Source organism: Haliaeetus leucocephalus, unplaced genomic scaffold (genome assembly GCF_000737465.1).
Source record: "Haliaeetus leucocephalus isolate CR32 unplaced genomic scaffold, Haliaeetus_leucocephalus-4.0 Scaffold198, whole genome shotgun sequence".
Classification (NCBI taxonomy): Eukaryota; Metazoa; Chordata; class Aves; order Accipitriformes; family Accipitridae; genus Haliaeetus; species Haliaeetus leucocephalus.
Genome location: NW_010972634.1, coordinates 282,962 through 304,528, shown reverse-complemented (window position 1 = coordinate 304,528; position 21,567 = coordinate 282,962). Strand labels below are relative to the sequence as shown.

Below are 21,567 nucleotides of genomic sequence, written 5' to 3'. Positions count from 1 at the left end.
ATAGTCACTTGTTCAAGAAGATACAACATTTCTTGGTGCTGACTTAGGCAAGGGTCTAGGTAACCCCGTGTGCACTCACGTAATTAAAAGCCTGTCCTGCAGCTTGTAGGGTCAGATGCACAGGTAGATGGGGCAGGAAACCTTCATCCTGGCGTCCCTGAACTTGAGTCCTCAACTTAGACTTTTCTCATGCAGCTTGTTGTGTAGGGTGGCATGTTCAACAGTACGACTGAAAACAACCCTGCCTTCAGCCAACAGAATTAGTGAGGGGACTGAGGAGGTACTGAGTGAGGGGAAGGTCTGTTTGCCCCCCTCTGTAGTTTCCAGCAGCAGCCGAGAGTGGGGGCTAGGGATGAGTCTATGGCTGGGATGCCACAGGGCATTGTCCCAGCTTCCATTTATTTACAACTTGAGATACCAGAGGCTGTGCCTTTCTTCCTGATAGTCCCTGATGAACTTTCCTTCCATGAATTCATCTTAATGATTTTTTCCAGCCAAGTGAACTTTTGGCCTGCCCAGTGGAGTTCCCCTTGTTTAACCGTGTCCTCTGTGGTGGTTCTGGCCGAGTTTCCCCGGCAGTCCATCCCGCTGCTGCTTTTGCACTTTGCAAACCCTAAAAAAAAATCGCTGAGGTGGAGAGAGATCTCCTGTCGCCTGCTGGCAACCATTGACCATTGCAAAGACAAGTGCATGGGGTTCAAGACGCCAGGTTCAAGACTGCGTGCCCATCCTGGATACCAAGTGAGGCAGGGAGAGGCTGTGATGCTAAACCCCCACCAGCCTGGGCTTGTGTCCAGCTTTATTCTTTCAGCAGGCTGCCACGATGTCCTGTAGAGGAGAAGTGATGCAAGAGGATTAGTTCTTTTACAGAAATACATATATTTTAAAACCTGATGAAGCTGCTTGAAATGCAGATCCTCTGTAGCTCCCACTGCTTGTGAAACCGCTAGAGCTTCTCGAAAGGTAAAGGATTTCTTTCCTGAGAGGGATATCATGGGCACGTGTCCTGGGTTCCACTGGGATAGAATTAATTTTCACAGGAACCTGGGAGGGGGGGCACAGCCGGGACAGCTGATCTGAACTAGCCAAGGATCTATTCCATACCATGTGACATCATGCCCAGTACATAAATGGGGAGCGGGTTGGGGGGAGCGCTCTCGGCTTTCAGTGGGGGAAGTGGCAGAGCGTTGGGTTCCGGGTGGTGAGCAGTTGCACTGTGCATCACTCGTTTTGTATACTCTTTTATTAGTACCGTTGTGTAACTTCTCTTCTTGTGTTGTCCCAGTAAATTGTCCTTATCTCAACCCTCGAGGTTCCGGGTTTTTTTTTCTTTTCTTCTTTCTGATTCTCCTCCCCATCCCATCGGAGCGGGGCGGGAGGAGTGAGTGAGCAGCTGCGTGGTCCTTTGTTACCGGCTGGGCTGAAACCACGACAGCATGTTAAAAACAGGTATCTTGTCTCCATATTGTTTAGAACCGAGATGGGCCCAGTTCAACCTGTGCTAGCTTGGAGGGTGGAAGGAGATTCAGCTTTCTTAGCAGAAGATGGACCTGGTGTCCCACCTGCATGCTCATGGCCATAGTTAGATGTTGGCCTCCAAGTCTGAAAACCTATTGCAAACTGAGTTAATAGGGACGCAGAACTGCTGAATGTGGCTCACTGTGTTTTGTGTTAGAGCAATGCCAGTTCAGCTTTTAAAGGTAAGTTAATGATGGTCCTGGTTTGTTGAACTAATTTCTGGAGCTCTCAGAAGGAATGGTTTTGATGAAATGGGATATCACTCTGGCACGTTGGCTCCTGGCGTTCGCTGGAGGACCCTCTGGGTAAGCTGGTCCCACGTGGCATCTCTGAACAGCAGAGCTTGTGGTTTTGATTGTATCTTGCAACCCAACAAAATTAGCTCAGCTGACGACCTCCTGAGACTGTACTGCAAGTTTTTCTTTGCATGGTATTTGGTGCAGGAGTCCTGGCTGTCTGCCTTGCTTGTTTTAAGGGTGTCTTAGCTTGTCACAGTAAGAGATGGGACATGTACAGTGGCTTATTTACCATAGAGAGCCACAACCCGTAAATTAAATTCCTAAATCTTGTATTCAAGAAAAAAAAAAGATTACATTTAAATACAATTCCCACCTGGAAGCTTTTTTGATACTGAAGTTAATGTGTAGTAAAAATATGTACCCTTGCCCTCCTTTCCTCTTGTCCCTGAAAGCTGAAGGACTGATACTCAGTTTACCATTTCCGTAACCTGGTATTTTTCTCCAAAAGAAGATACAGAAGCATGGCTGTGTGTACTGGGTAGTCATTCCTGGTAGGGGAGCAGTGGTGTGCTGCTCTGTTTTGGTGCAGCATTCCTCGGGCAGGTGCCATTGCACCGTGCAAAGCAGCTCAGCTGGCTGTCAGTCACGGCTCTGTGCACTGGCGGAGGTCACAGGCCTACACCATCTCTTTGTTTTTTAACTAGTCACCTACCTTCTCATTGCATAATTCCCTTCTTTTTGGTTTTCTCAGAGGTTAAATAGACGTGCTTGATCCCTTTCTATGGGTGTTGAATCCCAAAACTTATCCGTACTGCAGCAAGAACATAATTTCTGTTCCCTCTTTTTGCAAGATAACTGTTTTTTGCATTGTCAGTGGTCCTGCGGTCTTGGCATGGTCCAGAGCAGCCTTGTAACAGACCCCAGGCATCAGAGAAAAGCAGTTCTCCTTTTGCAATGTCAAACCTATTGTTTGCAAAATGAGCATGAGCTGAACTGCTGAAACGGTTTCATTTAGGGGAGGTAATTTAGCAGAACTGCTCTGAATATAAAAAATAGGGCAACCGTGGAAGGATTTCTTGTTTAAATTGCTATTTTTGTCAGTGGCTGACAAGATGCTGTGTTTGTCAAATATTTGTTGCCCATGCAGCTGTCCCTTGTGATTTCTGGAATGAAGATGGGAAGATTGTTTTTATAACATCTGTCCTGGCATTGCAAATTTGTCTCAAATGTAGAAGTGCAGGATGACTCACTGGTTTTCCTGTGTTGAGGAAATTAGAGCAGTGACATCATGTAATTCAGAGATGAAGAAACGCCTGATCTGGGTGCCTTCAGAGAGGTAGATTTTAATGCCCAACCTGCTGATTTTAAGTCACACAGTCTAGAAATGAGCATCTGATTTGCAAGGTGACTGGAATGTGAGCCTGGTTTTGTTGTTGATCATTTTTTTTGCCAGGGTTGTATAAAATTTGATTGCGGCAACCCAATACATGCAGATTTATACCAAGAGAAAAATATTTTAGCTGCGATCAAAAATAAGGTCTTGCTAAGACCTCAAAAATTCCTGCGGGTTAAGAAAAAAACACTTTAGCTAACACCAGTTTGAAAACCTCGTGTGTTAGCAATGTTTGGCATCTCCAGCCGTCTGTCTCCAAGCTGAAAGACTGCTTGTTTTGGGTAACTGGGATGTCTCTGCTGGTCTTCTTAAGATCTTCTGTGTTACGTTCCTGGCAGGGGGCAGGGGCCAAGGTAGCAGTGCCAAAAGGAACAAGCGTCAAAGGCGGAGGGTGCCAAGGAGCGACTGAGGTCTGCTGTGGTTTATTCAGAGCGCTGAATGAAGAAAGGGAGTCCAGTTCAGCATCGTGCCTGGTGCAAGGGAATGCTGGCAACCCCAGCCCCGAAACCTCTGCAGGGTATTTGGTGACACATCACTGTATTACTCAGCTAAGTCTAAAAAGAAAACATAACATTATTTCTTCTCATGTACGGGTGGTGGGAGAGGAGACGAGTCCCACGTGCAGGAAAGAGGGCGGATGATGGTACGGGAATCAAGAAGGCAGGCGGTGCAGTAATGCGTCGGGTGCTTGAGAAGTCTCACTTCCCCGTCTGGACCTGCGAGCCAGGCTCTGCGTCGTGATGGTGGAATCCTGGGAGATGAAATGGGCAAAATTTCCAGGGTGACTCCGTCTTGGTGGGGTTTTTCCCTGGGAAAGAATGGAGCTGATTTTGAGGCATTTACCACCTTAGTCCCTTAAATGAATCAAACTCAAGTTTGGGAAAAGTCTATAGGTTTAGGGTTACAAGAGCCACATGAGGACTTCAGAGACTCCGAGGTTTCTCCATTGTTCTTCAATGCGATCGTAATCGAATCTTTGCTTCCACAGGCAAAACCCCCCTCTTTCTTCTCTTTCTGCTTTTCTTTTGAGTGTAATAGTTTTGCTTTTCTGCAGCAAATGACTCTTACAGAAGGTTTTTCCCCGTTGTTGGTGACGGACACTTTATCTTCTCCATTATGCCAGCTTGTCCATTTGCAACAGCAGCCGTGGGAGTTGCCCTGGTAGAAGAAAAGAATTTTTTAAGGAAAAGTCCCATAAACTTAATTTTTATGCGTCAAATTCAACTGATAGGACAAAAGATCTGGTTTGTTTGGGTTTTTTTTCCAGTAAGATGGCAGGATTTGGGAGGGGATTTTAAAAAATAAGTTACATCAGTCTCTAAAGGCTTAAGCAAGTGTTTGACTTCAAACTTGAAAGCTTGCTTGATCATTTTATCATTTTAAAAGCCTGTTTTACCATTTGCAAATATGATCAGCTGAAAACATTTTGAAAGCCTCTTTTTTCTTTTTTTTTTCTCCTGGAGAGATGTCCAAGCTGCAGTACCAAAATAGGGTGTGTATTAAATGCTTGAGTGGGAAAAAAAATGAATCATATTCCAAATTATGTGAGATAGCCCTATAAATAAAAATGCAGCTGGGGGACTCCTGACCCTACCCTCGCAGCTGGGTCAGGGTTTCCCCAGGGCTGTGAGTGCTGCCAGCTGCCAGCTGGATGCTAATTGTGTTCGTGTGAGGCTGGCCCTTCTGCTAAATGAGCCGGACCTGTGACTAACATGCCCTTAATAGCACTGTGCTACGAGAGCGATTGTCCGCTGGCTTTTTTCTTGGGCTGATCTGAGCTGTGTTTTCAGGAGGGAGTCCCTCTCTGGAGCCGGGTGTTGCTGCAGCCTGCCACGAGCTGTGGCTCTTGGACAGCTTCCAGTGCCCTGCCTGTGCCAGCTACAGCAGGCAGAGGTACTCCTGCAGCGGCAGAGGGGATTTAAGGGTGCAATAAGGATGTTGGTTTAGACCTTACCGGACTTTGCAATGACCAGCACCGCTTTCTAATGAAATCTTTCAAATCTTTCCTCCTGCAACATTGGAGAGCTCTCCTTTCTGTGGATGGCTGAGCAAGGGTTGGCCTGAGGATGTTGTATGCGCTTAGGGGATCTCTTGAATGTCCCACTCAGCTCCCAGCTCAGCTCCCGTCTCTCCTCCTTCGTTTCCACTCCTTGGCTGTGGCACATGGCACTCACACTTGGTTCTCGCCCTGGTCCCATTCGTTACGCAGCCATGGAGATGCTGGCTAAACAAAGGGGTAGGTGGGGGCAGGAGGAGATGCTGCCTTGCATCCTAAGGACCAGAGTTTATACATACTTGAATTTCTAGTGGAAGATGGCAAATCATCCATGTAAGTCATTGGGACAACCCTAAATTTTGTTCATCTAGTGTATTTTCTATTAATCGTGCAGTGGTTCTGCTCCTAACAAATGTCAGCAGTGGTTGGGAGAGGTCCGCCAGACATCGTGCATTTAGCTATCAGATGAGAGAAGATGCTCCCTGATAACACCTCTCCTGTGGGTGGTCACATGCAACCTTCAATTTCTGTGGGCAACCACAGCTGTTCCCTTTCAGGGCCAAATACTTAAGGAAGAGCTGAGGTTACTTTTTCAGACACCATGAATTGAGCAATGGTAGCTCTTAGAGCAGAGGACGCTGATGTTTGAAGGTGAAATCTCTCCAGGGTTTGCTCTTGAGCCACGGATGCTTCTTTTTGGTGGTGCCCTCGCTCCATTTGATCATGCTTCAGCTCTGGCTTCCCAAGCTATGTCCCAGCTAGCAGATGATTAGGTGGGAAGTCGGTGTTTCCTGCTGAACAGCCCGTTTCTGGCCAAGCGAGCTGCCAGCCCAGCCATCCGCTGCGTGCTCGTGTTTCTCTCTGTCTTTTTTTACTTTTGGCGTAGCTGGCAACAAGAACTTGAGTCAGTGTGTGGCAGGCAGTTGCCCAGGGTTAGAAAGAGTTTACCAGCAAGATTACTAACATAGCAGAAAAATCAGAGGGATTTGGTACTGTCTGGACCTCGCAGCAGGTAGGAGAGGTCTGAGAGTGTTGCTGATTTGCAAAAATGCCCTCAGTGGTGCTTTCCCAAGCTCCAAAAGATGGCAGCGTGCAAAATAAAAGCTCTGAGATGCATGCACACTGCAGATTTACAGCACAGCAACATGTACTTTTACCATAACAATCTCGTTACATCAGCCACATAGGAATGTGTTAGTTCCTGCATCTTCCCGAGGCACGGACTTTATCGTAGTTCATCTCCTACAGGACAGATCCAGCAGATCAACAGTTTGCAAAAGCAAGTGTGCGGCTGGAGTTCCTACTGATGCAGAGGGCATGAAACAGAGATTTGAAGCATGCAGGTTCATTTCTCCACACAGAAATATTGGTCTTGTCTGTTGTGGTTTGCAAACAAATTGCAAAATACCTGCTTTATGTTTTTTGGAATGCTACACTTGAGGAGTGTTTAATCACCGGGCAGGCACTATGCTGCAGCAGGGGAGGTTTTGCTGCAGGGCTGAGTGGTGGCAAGCTACTCGGAAGGTGAGTTTGGGCACTTGTGCTTTGCTGAGGGTCCTTGGCCACGCGACACAATTTCAGAGCAGTGCCAAAGCTCAACCAGGAGTAAACACAGCAGAAACACACCAGTGTGTCCTGGGAGAAGGGATTATTTTTGTCAGCTGGATCTTGTGTGTGTGCTCATTTAGTCTCACTGCTGAAGCCTGAAACTCTGGGGATGGGTGAAAATTAAACCATGGTGGTGCTGTCTGTTCATACAGACTTTTGACAACCCCCTGTAAAAAAATAAACCAAAACCCACAAAAACCAAATCTTGATCTACTTATCTTTTGTTTTCTGAGTCACCAGGATGTGTTGGGCTTACTCACTTTTTCAGGGTCAGGTCTAGAGAGGTTTTGGTTTTTTGTTTTTGTTTTGCTGTGGTACCCAGGCTGTGTTTCAGGCAGCATCTTGTCTGTCCACTACACTCCAACCCCCAAATAGTTGATTTTATCCTTTGAAACAAGTGTGGAAGGGGGAAGCGATGTTGGGGACCTGCTCTGGTGGCTGTGGCAATGAAAACTGGAAGTGAGAGTCCTGGAGCAAGAAGATGCGTCGCTGGAGGTGGTTGAGACAACAGCCCTGAAAACCTTTTTAGCCTGGGACTTCCCATCAAGTCATACGGTGGTGGCACGGGGTGGGAATCAGTCACCTTGGGCCAGCTCTGGAGCAATTGCTTCTCCCTCCCAGAGCTTCTTCCAGTGCAGTCTGACAGCCATGGTGCTGACGTTGAGGCTTGCCGAGAGTTAACCTTGGAGGTGAGATCTATGACCATTATTATGACTATTTTGTACACAGCTATTCTTAGCAGTAAATTAAAATGTTCTGTAGTGGGGTAGCTGTTCAGTGTGCCCACAAGCAATTGCAGATGGCAAATTTGCAGGTGTAAAGAGGCTAATTTTGGAGCCTTTCACTAAAATTGAATTGAGAATGGACATGAAATTCCGAGTATAGTTGTAAATCACTGTGGTGGGAGATTGGTCTCTGCTGGGATGCTGGCCTCTCTGAAAGATAATAAAAACAAGTGAGGAGAGGAGGGTATTTTTTCTCTTCTGCTATGGAATAATTTTCACTCAGATTTCTGTGCAGGCAGAGCCCTCTGTTGCATACAAAATACCAAGTCTCCAATGAATGCTTATGCCTTTGCTGGATCATGTTAAAATGTTAATGGGCCAGCAAGCAGAGGGGGGAAAAAAAATCAGGCTATTTTGCTGACACGTTTAAGAGTGACCTTTTACTTTATTGTCTCTCCTATTCCTCTTTTTTTTTTTCTTGTCAAAATTTTTTTCTTGGACACATGAAAGATAATCACTTCCCTGCTGTGACTTCAAATGTAGAAATATTTATATAGCAAGATGTAAATCATGGGAAAGCCCAGACCTGCTCTTGTACTGATGATACGAAATGGATAAACCTACAGTCATGAAGAATCTGGCTAGGGAGAAAATATTTATATCCTCTCTCCCTCTTGAGACTTTTCCTTTGGCTGCCTTGTTTGGAAACAATCCTCATAATTAATAAGGTCTTGTAGATATTCTATGTGCAAAAAGTCTTTGTCAAAGTACCATTGCTGGAGCTGCATGGCACAGACAGGCTGTTTAGGCTGCATCCCGGATGCTGGGGCTGCCCTGCTGCAGCAGGTTGATGTTAGGAAGCACTAAAATTCAGGCCTCCAGCTTGGCATCGTACCGGTCCCTTCTTTGCACTGGGAATTGCGTGCATACATATTAGGTGTTTTCTCTGCCTCCCATCCCACTGTCTTCCCTGGCTGGGCCCCAGTCTCGCTCACCTCAGCCCTGCTACATCGCCGTTTCTTGCCCCAGCTGCAGTTCTTAGCAGCCGTGTTATGTTAAACATGGCAAGTAAATTAGCACCTTAAGTTGCTTTTGTTTTGCAAGCATAATTAAAGTAATAGGCGTGTCTGGCTGTATTTTAAAATGCCAAAGAAGCAGGGAGTGTGCTGCCTGTATCTCTACGTGGACTCCGTGTCCTCCCCAGCCTGCCTGCGGGTGTATCAGTCACCTGGCAGCACTCCTGCAGCAAAGCAAGTCACCTTCTGCCGCTGCCGGCAGCGGCGGATGCAAAGGCATTGCCACCAGAAGGGCTTTGAGCAGAGGCAAATACTGTCTTCAAAAAATGAGTCTGCTGCTCGGACAGAAATCCAGCTTACGCCAAAGGCAACTATTTTCTTTGCTGTTTTCCCTTTTGTACCAAGTCCGCTGCAATGGCTCATGCAGATTTTTAGTGAATTTGCGTTTCTCTCCCTTATATTAGTCCCAGCTGAGATTTTCTTTTGTACGGAGAGCAATGAGGTAACAGGAGCGTTTTGTTTTGCTTTGTTTCCATCAGGGATCAACCAATGTGGTTTACCAAGCCCATCACGTCAGCAGGAGTAAGAGAGGACAAGTTGTCGGTACCAGGGGTGGATTTCGAGGCTGCACGGTTTGGCTAACAGGTATTTTTATCTGGGTGTGAAAGCGTGGCTTCACATGTGAAACCCACTTGCATACATAAGTATGGCTCAGAGGTGGGGATTTGGGATCTGCAGGAAATGTCAGCATTCCTTGTGAACTGGGAATTGCAAAACATTTACACGTGGGAAACACCAACATGTGGTGCTGGCGCAGCAAGATATTCTTCCTGGCAGCTGCTACCCATAACTAATGTTTTTATGAATTCCACAGCTGTTATCGGCCTCCTGAACAGGTCAGGAGCCCTAAGGGTCGCACTTGTTGTTCTCGTGTGCATGGCTGAAGAAGCCTTGGCTCAAATCCAGCCAGTCCTTGCCAGTGAAACGTGCCCAGGGTTGTCCAAAATGGCATGCGGATGTGTTCATTCTGGGTCAGTGTGAAGTTTATTGGGATACCTAGGTTTACTGTGTTTAAAGTGACCTCATGAGCAGCACAACAAGGCAGTCATCTTGTCTGAAGAGTAAATACTTCCAGAAAGTGAGTCGCACTGGAAGCAATGCCTTGCATAGCCACTGTGGGTTTCTTGTGTTATTTCTCATTTCGTATGCCTTCTGATGTGTTGCCCTGCTCTTCAGCTTTGAAAGATAAACTCATTGTTTGGGGATTAGAGGCTGCTAGAAATGACAACTGCGTTTATTTTGCTCCACTAATATTTACACAACTCTATCTTTTGCCACTTGTCCAGTTGTTTCTTTGCTTGTTAAATATTGGTATTTTCTTTGACTGGCGGAAGATGTTGAAAGATGTACTTGGAAGGGTTTGTAAAGCCCTTCTGATTTGCCTTCATAACAGCTTACGTGCTAGATGTTGGATTAAAACACATTTCTGTTTTGTTCTCTTCTTCAATTTCAAAAAGGTGGCCAACACCTGATCTGCTTTAATATAATTTCTGAAGCCAAAGATCCAATTTCCTTTTTTTCTTTGAATATCACTCAAAAATCTTGCATCTGAAAGGTCTGAGTTTCTCTGGCTGAAATAGACATTATTCTATTATTCTGTTATTCTTTGAAATAGACAGTGGTCTCCTAACTTTTTTTTAATTTAATTTTAAGAGACTATATGGAAGGGCATGTTATTGCATGGACTATATGGATTAAATGGAAGGGCATTTGAATGCTCTACATTGCCAGCTCAGGAGAGCTATCAGTTAGTCTGTTGTACTACAGAAACCAAAGGCACAGCCAGCAGGATTCATCTCTGCCCAGCCAGGTTTCCTCTCCAGCACAAACATGGCTGTTCTGCAGCAGACCAAAAGTCCACCTCACCCAGGGTCTTGTCTCCATGGGTGCTCAGTAGTAGATGTTATGCAAAGGGTATAAAAACAGGTGAGATGATGCTATCTCCATAGGAGATTTTCCAAGGCTAGGTGTTTCTTGAGCCAGGTGTGGTGTTTGGAGGTGTTATCTCTCCTAAGTCAAGGTCCTCTTCCATCTCAAGGAGATTTCAACGCATGGATCCCCACCCAAGGGAAAGGAGGAGTTTGGTTCTCCATGTGCACTTGCTGCTTTCTGACAGAGCCAATAGCAAGTGCTTTTTGTGCAAGTGGATGGAGCTGGGATGGGAAGTAGCCACCTCGTTTTGGATTGTTGTCTTTCTGGCTGATGACTCCAGGAGACATGGGCAGCTGAAGATGCATTGCTTGTCTACACAACCATCCTGCTCCTGCTCGCACGGATCTGTGGGTGCTGCTCCTGCAGAAGGAGGTGTCCGTGGATGCAGAGGAGCAATTGCAGCTGCTGGAGCCTGTCCCCACACCACACAGTTGCAGCAAGAATGTCTCCTTGGGTTCAGCCTGGGAGAGCTGTCAGCTGTTCATAGGGGGAACAGGAGGAGGAAGAGGAAGATGCTGAGAGACTTGCAGGCAGCAGCGTCCTTTCAAGCTTCCCCTACTGACTGGTACCTGTTTGTCCCACCATGGCCTAGCAAGAGGTACTTTTGCAACACTGCTGGGTTGAACCCCTCCAGATGTTGGGATATAGCAGCTTTTCTCATGGCATTAATGCCACCCCTTCAATAAGAAGGGTTCACCAGGGCTCTAAAAAGATGAATCCAGCTTCCCTACTTCATGCCTTCCTAAAGCAACTTCACACAAAAGGATTTTCGTTGCCCATGTCCCAGGAGGTATTGCATTACACTGTCATTTTCAGTATTTTGACCTCAAACCTGAACCTCACTTTTCTGTCTCCAACAGGCCTTTCTGGAGCTGGCAAGACAACCATTGGTTTTGCTCTGGAAGAGTACTTGGTCTCTCATGGCATCCCTTGCTATTCCCTGGACGGTGATAATGTTCGGCATGGCTTGAATAAAAACCTGGGTTTCTCGGCTGGGGACCGTGAGGAGAACATCCGCCGCATCGCAGAGGTGGCCAGGCTGTTTGCTGATGCTGGGCTCGTCTGCATAACTAGTTTCATTTCTCCTTTCGCAAAGGTAAACTCGCTGCATCATGTTCTGCTCTTTTCTGGGCAGCCTTGATCTCATGATTGTTCTTAGGGAAGAGAGATTTACGTGGAGGACTTCCTATATATGCCACCAGACGCTCCTTTTAACTTCCCTGTTCTTTTTTAAGACACCACCAATACACAGAACTACACACAATCAGGACAAATTTCTGGAGGGCAGTTTGACGTGACCTCTTCGAATACATTCAATGTTACAAATTGATTAAAAGCGAAGAGAAGTTTAAAATCTCCCTACAGAGGCCCTACTATTAACTTGGTAGGAGGCAGAAAAGAGGCATAGAAACAATAGCCTGTCATAGTGCTATCACTGCTCTGTTGGAAGAAGTATTGATTGTGTTTTTATCCTTCTGGAGAATACCAAGTAGCTGCTGTTATCAAGCCGATGCAGGCAGTTCCTTTTTTTGACACAGGGCAGATAATTATTCACATTCTAAAGTTCTGCTGTCCTGCTTAACGAAGAGATCTTCTTGATGTTTCAGATAGAAAAAGCTGAAAACAGGTCAAAGTTGTAGATTTTTTAAATTATAATTAAAGAAAAAAGGGGAAGGGAGATGAGAACCCCTTATTAGAATTAGTGTAAATTTAATAAATCTATAGCAGAGACTAATTTACCTGTGTCGAGTTCCAGGGCACATCATGTAGGAGGAAGGTGCTTGCTGCAATTCGGACACATGTTTTTCCTGTCTTTCTTCTAACAGGATCGTCAAAATGCGCGGAAAATTCACGAGGCAGCTGGACTTCCTTTCTTTGAGATCTTTGTAGATGCTCCTCTAAATATTTGTGAAAGCAGAGATGTGAAGGGCCTGTACAAAAAGGCAAGAGCTGGAGAGATCAAAGGTATGGAAGAGTGAGCTCTTATTTTGCGTTTTGATTTCCAAAGCATTGGATAGCTCTGTTGTTGCAGCTCTGCACATAGGTGTAGTTACTAGAGGCTCTTTGTAGTGCACAAGAGTATCCTGCTTTCCTAATCTTGCTGTCCAAGTGTCACTTGTACCCGGTATGGTTGAATGCTTGCTGGTTGTTTGTACAGCGTTGTTGGCTCTAGAGCACCGGGTATTACATTAAATAAATCTAGTTTGGGTTTAATTGTCTGTAGGATTCACAGGGATTGACTCAGAGTATGAGAAGCCCGAATCTCCTGAACTAGTGTTGAAAACGAATGTTGCGTCAGTGTCTGAATGTATTCAGCAGGTTGTGGAGCTCCTCCAGACACAAGTAGGTCATTTTTACACCACCGCCACTGGCAGCTTTGTAAATCTGCTTTTGGATATTGACTTTTTGGTGTTCCCTTAAAAAATGGCGTGTTATTTACAATTGCTCTCTGTCTCTGTCTTTCAGAACATCGTGCCCCACAGCTCAATCAAGGATGTTCTTGAGCTGTTTGTACCTGAAAATAAACTCAATAGTGTCCAAGCTGAAGCAGAGATGCTGCCATCCATTGAGATCACTAAGGTATCATCATGCACGGATGCTGTGCTGTGATTCAGTCATTATTTAGCTGTTTGAAGGGTAGAAGCTTCAACAGGGGCGTTGCTAGAGGGGGCTTTGTTCCTCAGATGGCTGTGTCCTTTTGTGGCTGTGGTTTATGGTGAGCTGAAGTGTGGTCCTGATCCTCAGCCATTTTCTGCTGTGTCTCCACCCTGTGCTGTAGCAAGCCAGGGCTGTCAGTCTCCTTCGTTGTGTTAGTACAGCCCCACAAGCAGTTGTGCTATGAAAGTACATGAGTCTGACTTAAAAAAAAACCCAAACCAACCCCCCCCATGGCTTTCTCCCCCTTTATGAACGTCCTATATTTGAAGCAAAACAAATGAGAATGCTCTTGCAGCAGAAGGGAAGGAAAAGCAACCTCTGAGCATGACCTGGTGACAGGAGTGCCGTTTGGGTTTGTTTTGCAGCTGGATCTGCAGTGGGTGCAGGTGCTGAGTGAAGGCTGGGCCACTCCGCTGACCGGCTTCATGCGCGAGGCAGAGTACTTGCAAGTGATCCATTTTGGCACCCTGCTGAATGGTACGAATCCCCATGCTTTGCGTTAACGCTGGCCGGCAAGCCGCTGCGGGATGTGATGCTTACCCCATGGTGTCTCGGCAGGCAGCTGTACAGAAAAGCTTAATGCCTGGCTGTGGTGTTCTCCTCCTTTACTCTCGCCTGTTAAATGTGAGGGCTCGTAAAGGACCGCAGAGGCCAGGAAGCTGTGCTCCAAAACACACCAAAGGGTACAAAAGGTGACAAAGTTCACTGTGCTGTGGCTGGCACCCTGGCACACAGCTTTGACATCTCGCACAGTGCTGATCAAACATTTTGGGAGCCATTGTGTAGCTCTTTTAATGTTCAGTGATACCAGGGTAAATAAAGATGCAACCCAAAGCCAAGTAAGCAGGGAGGCTGCCAGGCTGAATTTGAGGTGGGAGGAGAAGGCAGCTGTTCCTTGGAAATGGGAACAATGCCTGATTTCTCTTCCCCCCCACCCCCCACCCCATTTTTCTGCTTATCCATTACCGCAACTTGAAATAATCAGATTTACCTATTAATTAGCAACATGTTAGAGGTGCTTCAACCCTGGAAAAGGCAAAGAGTGTTCAGGCAGTGATTGTCTACAGCTGAGACTGGGGCGGTAGATATTTCTGTCCTGTTTCCCAGCTGTAGATGCTGTCGCTGTGACTTTACAGGCAGGCCCGGCACTCACTTTGGGTTTTGTAGACCTGATAGCGATCTCTGGCCTCAGCGATTTGGGATCTTGGTGAGCAAGTCCCTTTGAGTCTTGCCCTCCTTCTAGAGGATCCAGTGGTTGCATGGGGCAGTGACTTGCTGCTGTTATTAGGATTTGGGCACCGTGCAGCAGATGCAAAGCTCGGAACTGCTCGCTTTGGACGGAAGGAGTGTCTGTGTGGAGGCTTCTGCTTTCAGACATGTCATAGCCTTTTACCTCCCACCTAGTCTGCAAACAGGGTTCAAAAGCACATGTCCTTGTTATCAGACCCTGATCTGTGGTCTTTGAGCTGCCTGTTGTGCCTGATGAGGTTACAGAGGCACCCTGTAATGACTGTGTTGCTCCAGAGCTCTGCACTTTGCACCAGAGGCTTGTCTTGGCATCTGTTTTTGGGGTGCCCCCCCAAACCTGTTGGCATCACTGACCACAGCTCCTCTGGGGTCCGTGGGCATATGTTCAGGATTTGTAGAGCTCCGCGGGGTCAGGGACAAAGCCCAGGACACTGGCTTTTGGGGGGGATGAACTCTCCAGAGCAAGGTCTTTGTAGTAGAGGGCATCAACATCAGTACCCGGTCCACCTTGTCTCCACAGAAGTCTCCAAACTCAACATCTCCATGGTCAGGCCCGCAGGGTGACATCTGGGCAGGAAGGAGAACATCCCTGGTTTGCTTGGCTGAGCTTTAGGAAACGGTGCAGGGTTTCCATCTCATGGTGCCGAGGCTGGGGTGTGCATTGCCAAAGAGAAGTTTGAGGCTGGTCTTTCCAGAGTCATTGGTCCACTCCTTTTGCCCTGGGGTGAGGTTGGTGGTTTTGGCAGCTCCAGCTGTGCCTGAAAGGGCTGCAACTGCAACTGTTTTGGTGGACTTGTGCAAGTTAGTGCTCCTCTCGCTCGGACTTTGAGCAGTAAATCCCACCTTGATACTACCAACAGTTGGGTGAATGGGGTGCTTTGTGTGGGGGCATGATGGCCACCAGGAAGAAAGGCGGATCTGCACGTTGTAGGGCAGCAGGAGTGCCGCAGAGTCTCCAACACTCTTCCCTCCACACCAGCAACGCGTGCCTCTGTCAGGACTGGGTGACAGTGAAAGCGTAGGTGTTGGACATCGCTCCTGGCCAGTGAGACCCATGTTGGATGGGTGGATGCTGGAGAGGGGCTGGAGCAGCACCGTTGGAGGCTTGTGGTTACGCAGTGCTTGCTGGAGGTTTTAAATGAGCGGCTTTGGTTCTTGAAATGGCTACTGTAACTGGTGCCCGTGAGTGTTAATTACCTTAATTGTGTTTTGTATTCTCCCAGGAAGGAATTGCTCTGTAGCTGGTATGTATATAACTGTTCTTCAGTTGTACAGAAATTACTTCAATTTAGATTTTTTTGCTGTAAAGTAATTTTTAGAGATTTACCAAAAAAAAAGAAAATTATTAAGACCAGACACAACCACGTCCTGTTTATGATTCAGCCAGTTCTGAAGTGGCATGACACAGGCCATGTCCTGCTGACCGGTCTTCACAAAAATCCCAGTCGTGTAATTTTGTAATTACCTTTGCTGGAGTGATTTTTTTTTTTTAAACTCTGCATCTAGCATTTGGAAATGGAGCATGGAGATCCTCAGCTTCAGCATCATTTGTTGGTTTCATAATTCAGCTTCTTCCATGCTGACTTTATTGACTGATCACTGGTTAATATTTAAATGTATGAAGTTGATATTGATTGGATCTCTTGTGAATATGATTATTCATGGAGGTGCTTGAAAATTGCTGTCTGACAGATGAATGATACCTAGTTGTAAATTAAAAGTAAATGCAAACATTTTAATAAAGATTTTTAGAAAATCTACATCATAGTCAAAATCCTCAAATTAAGACTCTCAAGGATCCAAAATTATTTCAGTCAGATCAGAACAAATTGAATCAGTGATTTGTTCGTTCATGTTTGTGAATGGAAACTTATGGGAGAGACTGATTCTTCTATATTAATACTGGGATGTCCAAGGAGAAATGGGAGGACCTTAGTGGAGGACTGGGAAACTGAGGGAGTGGGGATAAAACCAACATGACTTCTAGGTATTTAGGGACAACACTGAAATTAGAAGCTACATGTGCAAATGTAGGCTTGCTGTATACACAGAGAAGATAGATTAAAAATGGACTCTGCAGAGATAAAAAGGAGGAGGAGTAACAGTATAGAGATATCTAGAAAAAAACAAAGCAGAGTGTGATGGTATTTTCCCTGTTGGAAGAGGCAGTTCAGGAGATGTGCAGGGAATGGCGTGTCCCAGGGAACACCAAGCTGGAGCCATCTTAATAGAGGTTGTTCTCCTGGCAGGGAGCCAGGTAGGGGTTATATCCAGGGTTGCATTTTCCAAGTATGTTTAAATTTTTCAAAGAGACTTTATGAGCTAACTGGAGAAGAACCAATCTTTCCAGGGAGATAAAGAGTCCAGAAAGTAATGAAATGCTCCAGGTGTCTTTGAGACATCTCTGGCCCAAAGATGAGGAGCTTTTGCATTCCACTAATGTTGCTATTTGTTAACAGTGCAGAAAAAAAAGGGGCAGTGAATAAATTTACATGGCTGATGGTGAATCCCTGAGCTAGTCCTGCAAAATTTGGCTCTCCAAAGGGAGAATGTGTGCCTCTGAAAACCTCTGTTTACTCGGTGCCCAAGACCAGTGCCCAAGGCTGGAGGACATTAAAATCGTCCCTCTCTCTTGCCAGATGGTGTTGTCAACCTGAGCATCCCCATTGTGCTGCCGATCTCCACGGAGGACAAGGAGAAGCTGGAGGGCTGCGAGGCACTGGCACTCAGCTACGCGGGACGGAGGGTGGCGATCCTGAAGAGCCCCGAGTACTTCGAGCACAGGAAGGAGGAGCGATGCGCCCGTGTCTGGGGCACCACCTGCGCGAAGCACCCGCATGTCAAAGTAGGTTTATCCCCTTGCTGCTCTGGGAAGCCTGGCCAGGATGGGAAATGCGGGCAGGGGCAGGAGAACTGAACCTTTCCAAGGTTTCGAGGGCTGTGGGTGTCCCATCTGCTCTCCAATGCCAGCTTCTCGCTGGGAACCATTGTGTCCCAAGCAGGCAGGACTGAATTTTTAGGCTTGTGAGTTAATGCTGCGCTTGCTGCTTAACAAGAGCATCAGATAACAAGCACAAGGTGAAAGGGAAAACGAGCATGCTGCTGAGGAGCTGCTCCTTTCATTCACTCACCTTCACTGGTGTGCCTACACGACCACCAACTTAGCCCTCAAAGTTTTCTGGTGCTTGGGGTGTAATGATCTCAGTGATGCTGCCAAACATGAATGCTGCAGATCACTGACTCGTGCTCCTTTTAGCTGTGTTTTACTCCTCAATTTGGCTGTTTTGTACAGGCAGCCAACAAGGGTGTTATATTTTTACAGCTTATCTCTTCCCATTTACTCTCTGGCAATACAAAGAACATCATCCCTTAGAAAGGGAGAGTTCCAGGTTACACCGAGTGACTTGAACTGTCTGCTTAAAAAAGCTAAAGCTGTGTTAATTCTTTTCCCCTACCTTAAAATACCTTTTTTAATTGTGCAGCAGCAGTTGCTCACCTTGCAACAGGCTTATTCCTCCTGCATATTCCCAGGAGGAGAGAACAAAGAGTGAGGTGGAATAACTTGCAGACCCCTGGCTGCCAGAGAGGAGTCCAGCACCCAGATGGGTGCAGTGGTAGGGACTTGATTACTGATGCCTCATCTTACGGGGTTGCACTGCTCACCATGTTCAGTTCACGTGGTCCCTGTAAGAATGTTGTCCACCTACAGTGTGCTGAACAAGAAGGGAAGATCACCCTGCAAGGGGAGTCAAGCCTAACACTTTTCAAAAGAGACTGGGAAAGGGAAAAGGAGATATTTTGCTGTCCCCTCCGTAATGCATGTGTGCATAATTCACAGATGGTGATGGAGAGCGGAGACTGGCTGGTTGGTGGAGACCTCCTCGTGCTGGAGAAGATCAAATGGAATGATGGGCTGGACCAGTACCGCCTGACACCGCTTGCTCTCAAGCAGAAGTTCAGAGAAATGAATGCTGGTGAGTGCCCTGGGTTAGCACCAGTGACATGGCTCTTCTTGCCCTACGTGGCATTGGGAGATTTGTGTGATCTGTGATTACTTGCTTTCAAGCTCACAGCACTTGCCAAATTGCTTCTCTGTGCTCCCAAAATGGGACTATTCAGGTGGGGTGAGCAGTAAGAGGGGCACAGGGCATGGCACAAAAAGTGGCGCAGGGTCTCCTTGGTTAAGGACGGTGCTTGTGATGGGCTTCGTCCTCAGTAGGCCTCTCCAAGCATGGGACTGGAAAGTGTTGTGTGTCTGAGTGTCCTTTTTGTGTCCTCCCTGGCAGGTCAGAGCCTCTCTTTCTGCACGCCAGGCATTTAAAGCCCTGCACTGATGTGCTTGACCTTCACGCTCAGGTGTCTTCTCCCAGGTGTCTATCCCTGCAGGCTGGCAGGCGTCAACACCTACCTTCACTTTGGGGAGAGAGCGTTGGCCTTCCTGACGGTGGCCTGTAGCTTGGAGAGGTGGCAGGTCACTTAAGAAGTTAGGGAACTCGGTGGAGGTGTTCAGTGGCGTGTAAAAACATTGTAGGAGAACTGATAGGACTGAAATTGACCCCAAAGGAAGGATGTGCGATGCACATAAACTTGGCAGAGTGATGAAGAGACACTGTGCATGTATGAAACACTCATCTAAGGTATTTAAGGCCTCACTCACATGAAGATAGGACACAGATCTAACGTGCATATCTTATGACCGTGCTGAAATGTATAGTGTGTAAATGAAGCCGCAGGGTCTGATGGTCAGCGCAAGCCTGTGACCCTCTGAATCTTTCCCTTTTAGATGCTGTCTTTGCATTTCAGCTGCGCAACCCCGTCCACAACGGGCATGCCCTGCTCATGCAGGACACGCGGCGCCAGCTTCTGGAGCGGGGTTACAAAAACCCTGTGCTTCTCCTGCACCCCCTGGGAGGATGGACCAAAGATGATGATGTCCCGCTGGAGTGGCGGATGAAGCAGCACGCAGCGGTGCTGGAGGAGCAAGTCCTGGACCCCAAGTCGACCATCGTTGCCATCTTCCCCTCTCCCATGCTCTATGCTGGCCCCACAGAGGTAACGTAGGCATCAGCTGCTCCCCACAACAAGGCATGAAGCCTGTCTGTGGGGATGCCTGCTGCCAGCTTGCCCACGCAGCTCCAGATTGCCACGGGGGAGTTGGTAGCCATTCCATCGCTACTAGCTCCCACCATCGTTTGCCTGCAGCTTGCTACGGCAGCTGTCTCCCAGCAGAGCTCGGCTCCATGGGCTCCCATGCTTTCACAGGCTGTGTGGAGAGCTGGGGAGAAGGGGGCTAGAAAGAAAAGTCACTGCTGTGACCTTTTTCTCTGTTGGGCAGGAACACTCATTCATTTTCTCCCAGTGGCTTCCCTTCTGTCCCTAAATCGGTGGGATGAAAGTGGTAGACACTGAACCTCCCCTGGAGGAGGAAGGAGAGGGATGCGTGGACAGCCTTTGCCTGTGCGGGGCTCAATGGCTAGTGGGCTCTGTCTTTGCATGTTCAAAAAGCAAACCACTATCTCTGCTGCCAAATTGGAACAAGACCAGTTCCCATCCCCAGTGTTTCCCTTGAAATACATGTCCTTAGGAGAACCATGATGTTGCATCAGGTCCATCAGTGGAAGATGAGTCTGAGCAGCCTGATCGCTGTGAGAAACTGTGGCAAGGCTGCTGACGTGTCTCCTTCCTTCCTTCCTTCCTGCGTGTTGATCACCAGGATGTGTTTTGCAGCCCAGGGCGGGGACGGCTCAGTTGCTGCTCAGCCCTCAGCCAGTGCTCCTTGTGTCTCTCCTTTGCAGGTGCAGTGGCACTGCCGAGCTCGCATGATTGCCGGGGCCAATTTCTACATCGTGGGGCGCGACCCTGCAGGCATGCCTCACCCTGAGACCAAGAAGGACCTCTACGAGCCCACGCAGGGAGGGAAGGTCCTCAGCATGGCGCCGGGCCTGACCTCGGTGGAAATCATCCCCTTCCGGGTGGCTGCTTACAATAAATTGAAAAAGGCAATGGATTTTTATGACCCAAGAAGGTAACACAGGCAGCAGCGTCACCGTTTCTTCAGCCTACACAGCGCATGCGGTTTGCGATCGTGTCTGGCTTGCAGATTGCCAGGGGAGAGGGAAAAGCAGTTGGTGTTCCTCTTGAGGAGAGAAATGGGGGAAGAACCTGTGAAAACCACCCACTGCCCCCTCCAAAAGCTGACACCGTGTCAAGGATAGGTCACATGAAGCTGAAGATGCACCTTTGTAGCCACCAGGGAGGATGAGAAACAGTTTGGGGACTAAGTGGCAGTAGAAATACAGCCTCTCGCAGCTGGAGAAGCATGTTATGTACAGCTCCAGCTCCTCTCGAAAGAGGAACCCCATTGCTACTGACTGTAAACCCAGGCGTGAAGCCGCAGGCGGGTGCCGCTGGTGGGTGCCACTGGTGCCGGGAGGTTTCCAACCACGCGCTTGGGACGGCAGAGCAGCTGTGCTGGGAACGACTCGGGCCGGTTGTGCTGATTTCACCCCTGTCTCTGTTTTGCGCAGGCACGACGATTTCGACTTCATCTCGGGAACACGCATGAGGAAGCTTGCTCGTGAAGGTGAAAACCCACCAGACGGCTTCATGGCCCCCAAAGCTTGGAAAGTCCTAACCGAGTACTACCAGTCGCTGGAAAAAAATAATTAACACTACTCCTCCTCCCTAGAAATACTTGTATTAAGAGTGAGCAATGATTGATTGATTCCCTATGACACAGGTCATTTGCGTGGCATTTCCAATGCTCTGACTGTAGGATTTTCCTACCTGGGTCAGAGAGTATTTTACTAATCAGAAATACTTTGAGCCTGGTCCTTCTCCCCTTGAAGCTGCTGGAAGCGTCCCAGTGGAGCTGGAAGGGAAGGGCAGCGGGCCCTTCATTCCCAGCTGAGCGCGGCTGCAGGAAGCTCAGCACAGCCCCTGGATGGGCCAGCTGCATCATTCTGGTGCCACCAGGGCCATGCACCAGCCCCCAGTGCAGAGCTGGGACCTCAGCACCAGAATAAAAACATGTCTGTCCCCTGCATGGAACAAAAATGAAGTGCCTTTCCGCTACCCCTTGCCCAGCACTGCCCAAAGAGGCAGGAGCAGCTGCTGAAGAGAGGAGCAGTTGCTGCTGCCAGGGTGGGAGGGAGAAACGGGCACTCAGTGCTTG

At 47.7% G+C, this 21,567-nt stretch overlaps 1 protein-coding gene across 1 annotated transcript in view; it reads left to right on the top strand.

The window, feature by feature from the left end:
- The window catches only part of PAPSS2 (3'-phosphoadenosine 5'-phosphosulfate synthase 2), a 28,003-nt gene extending 6,795 nt beyond the window's left edge, over positions 1–21,208 (top strand). Inside the window, exons 2-12 of the mRNA XM_010565936.1 lie at positions 9,035–9,140; positions 11,348–11,583; positions 12,314–12,452; positions 12,712–12,830; positions 12,954–13,067; positions 13,511–13,622; positions 17,033–17,238; positions 18,232–18,367; positions 19,177–19,445; positions 20,189–20,418; positions 20,921–21,208. Coding sequence (XP_010564238.1) covers positions 9,035–9,140; positions 11,348–11,583; positions 12,314–12,452; positions 12,712–12,830; positions 12,954–13,067; positions 13,511–13,622; positions 17,033–17,238; positions 18,232–18,367; positions 19,177–19,445; positions 20,189–20,418; positions 20,921–21,062 — 1,809 coding nt within the window. The 3' untranslated portion in view covers positions 21,063–21,208. The remainder of the gene's footprint in view (positions 1–9,034; positions 9,141–11,347; positions 11,584–12,313; positions 12,453–12,711; positions 12,831–12,953; positions 13,068–13,510; positions 13,623–17,032; positions 17,239–18,231; positions 18,368–19,176; positions 19,446–20,188; positions 20,419–20,920) is intronic.
- Positions 21,209–21,567: the final 359 nt, after the last annotated feature.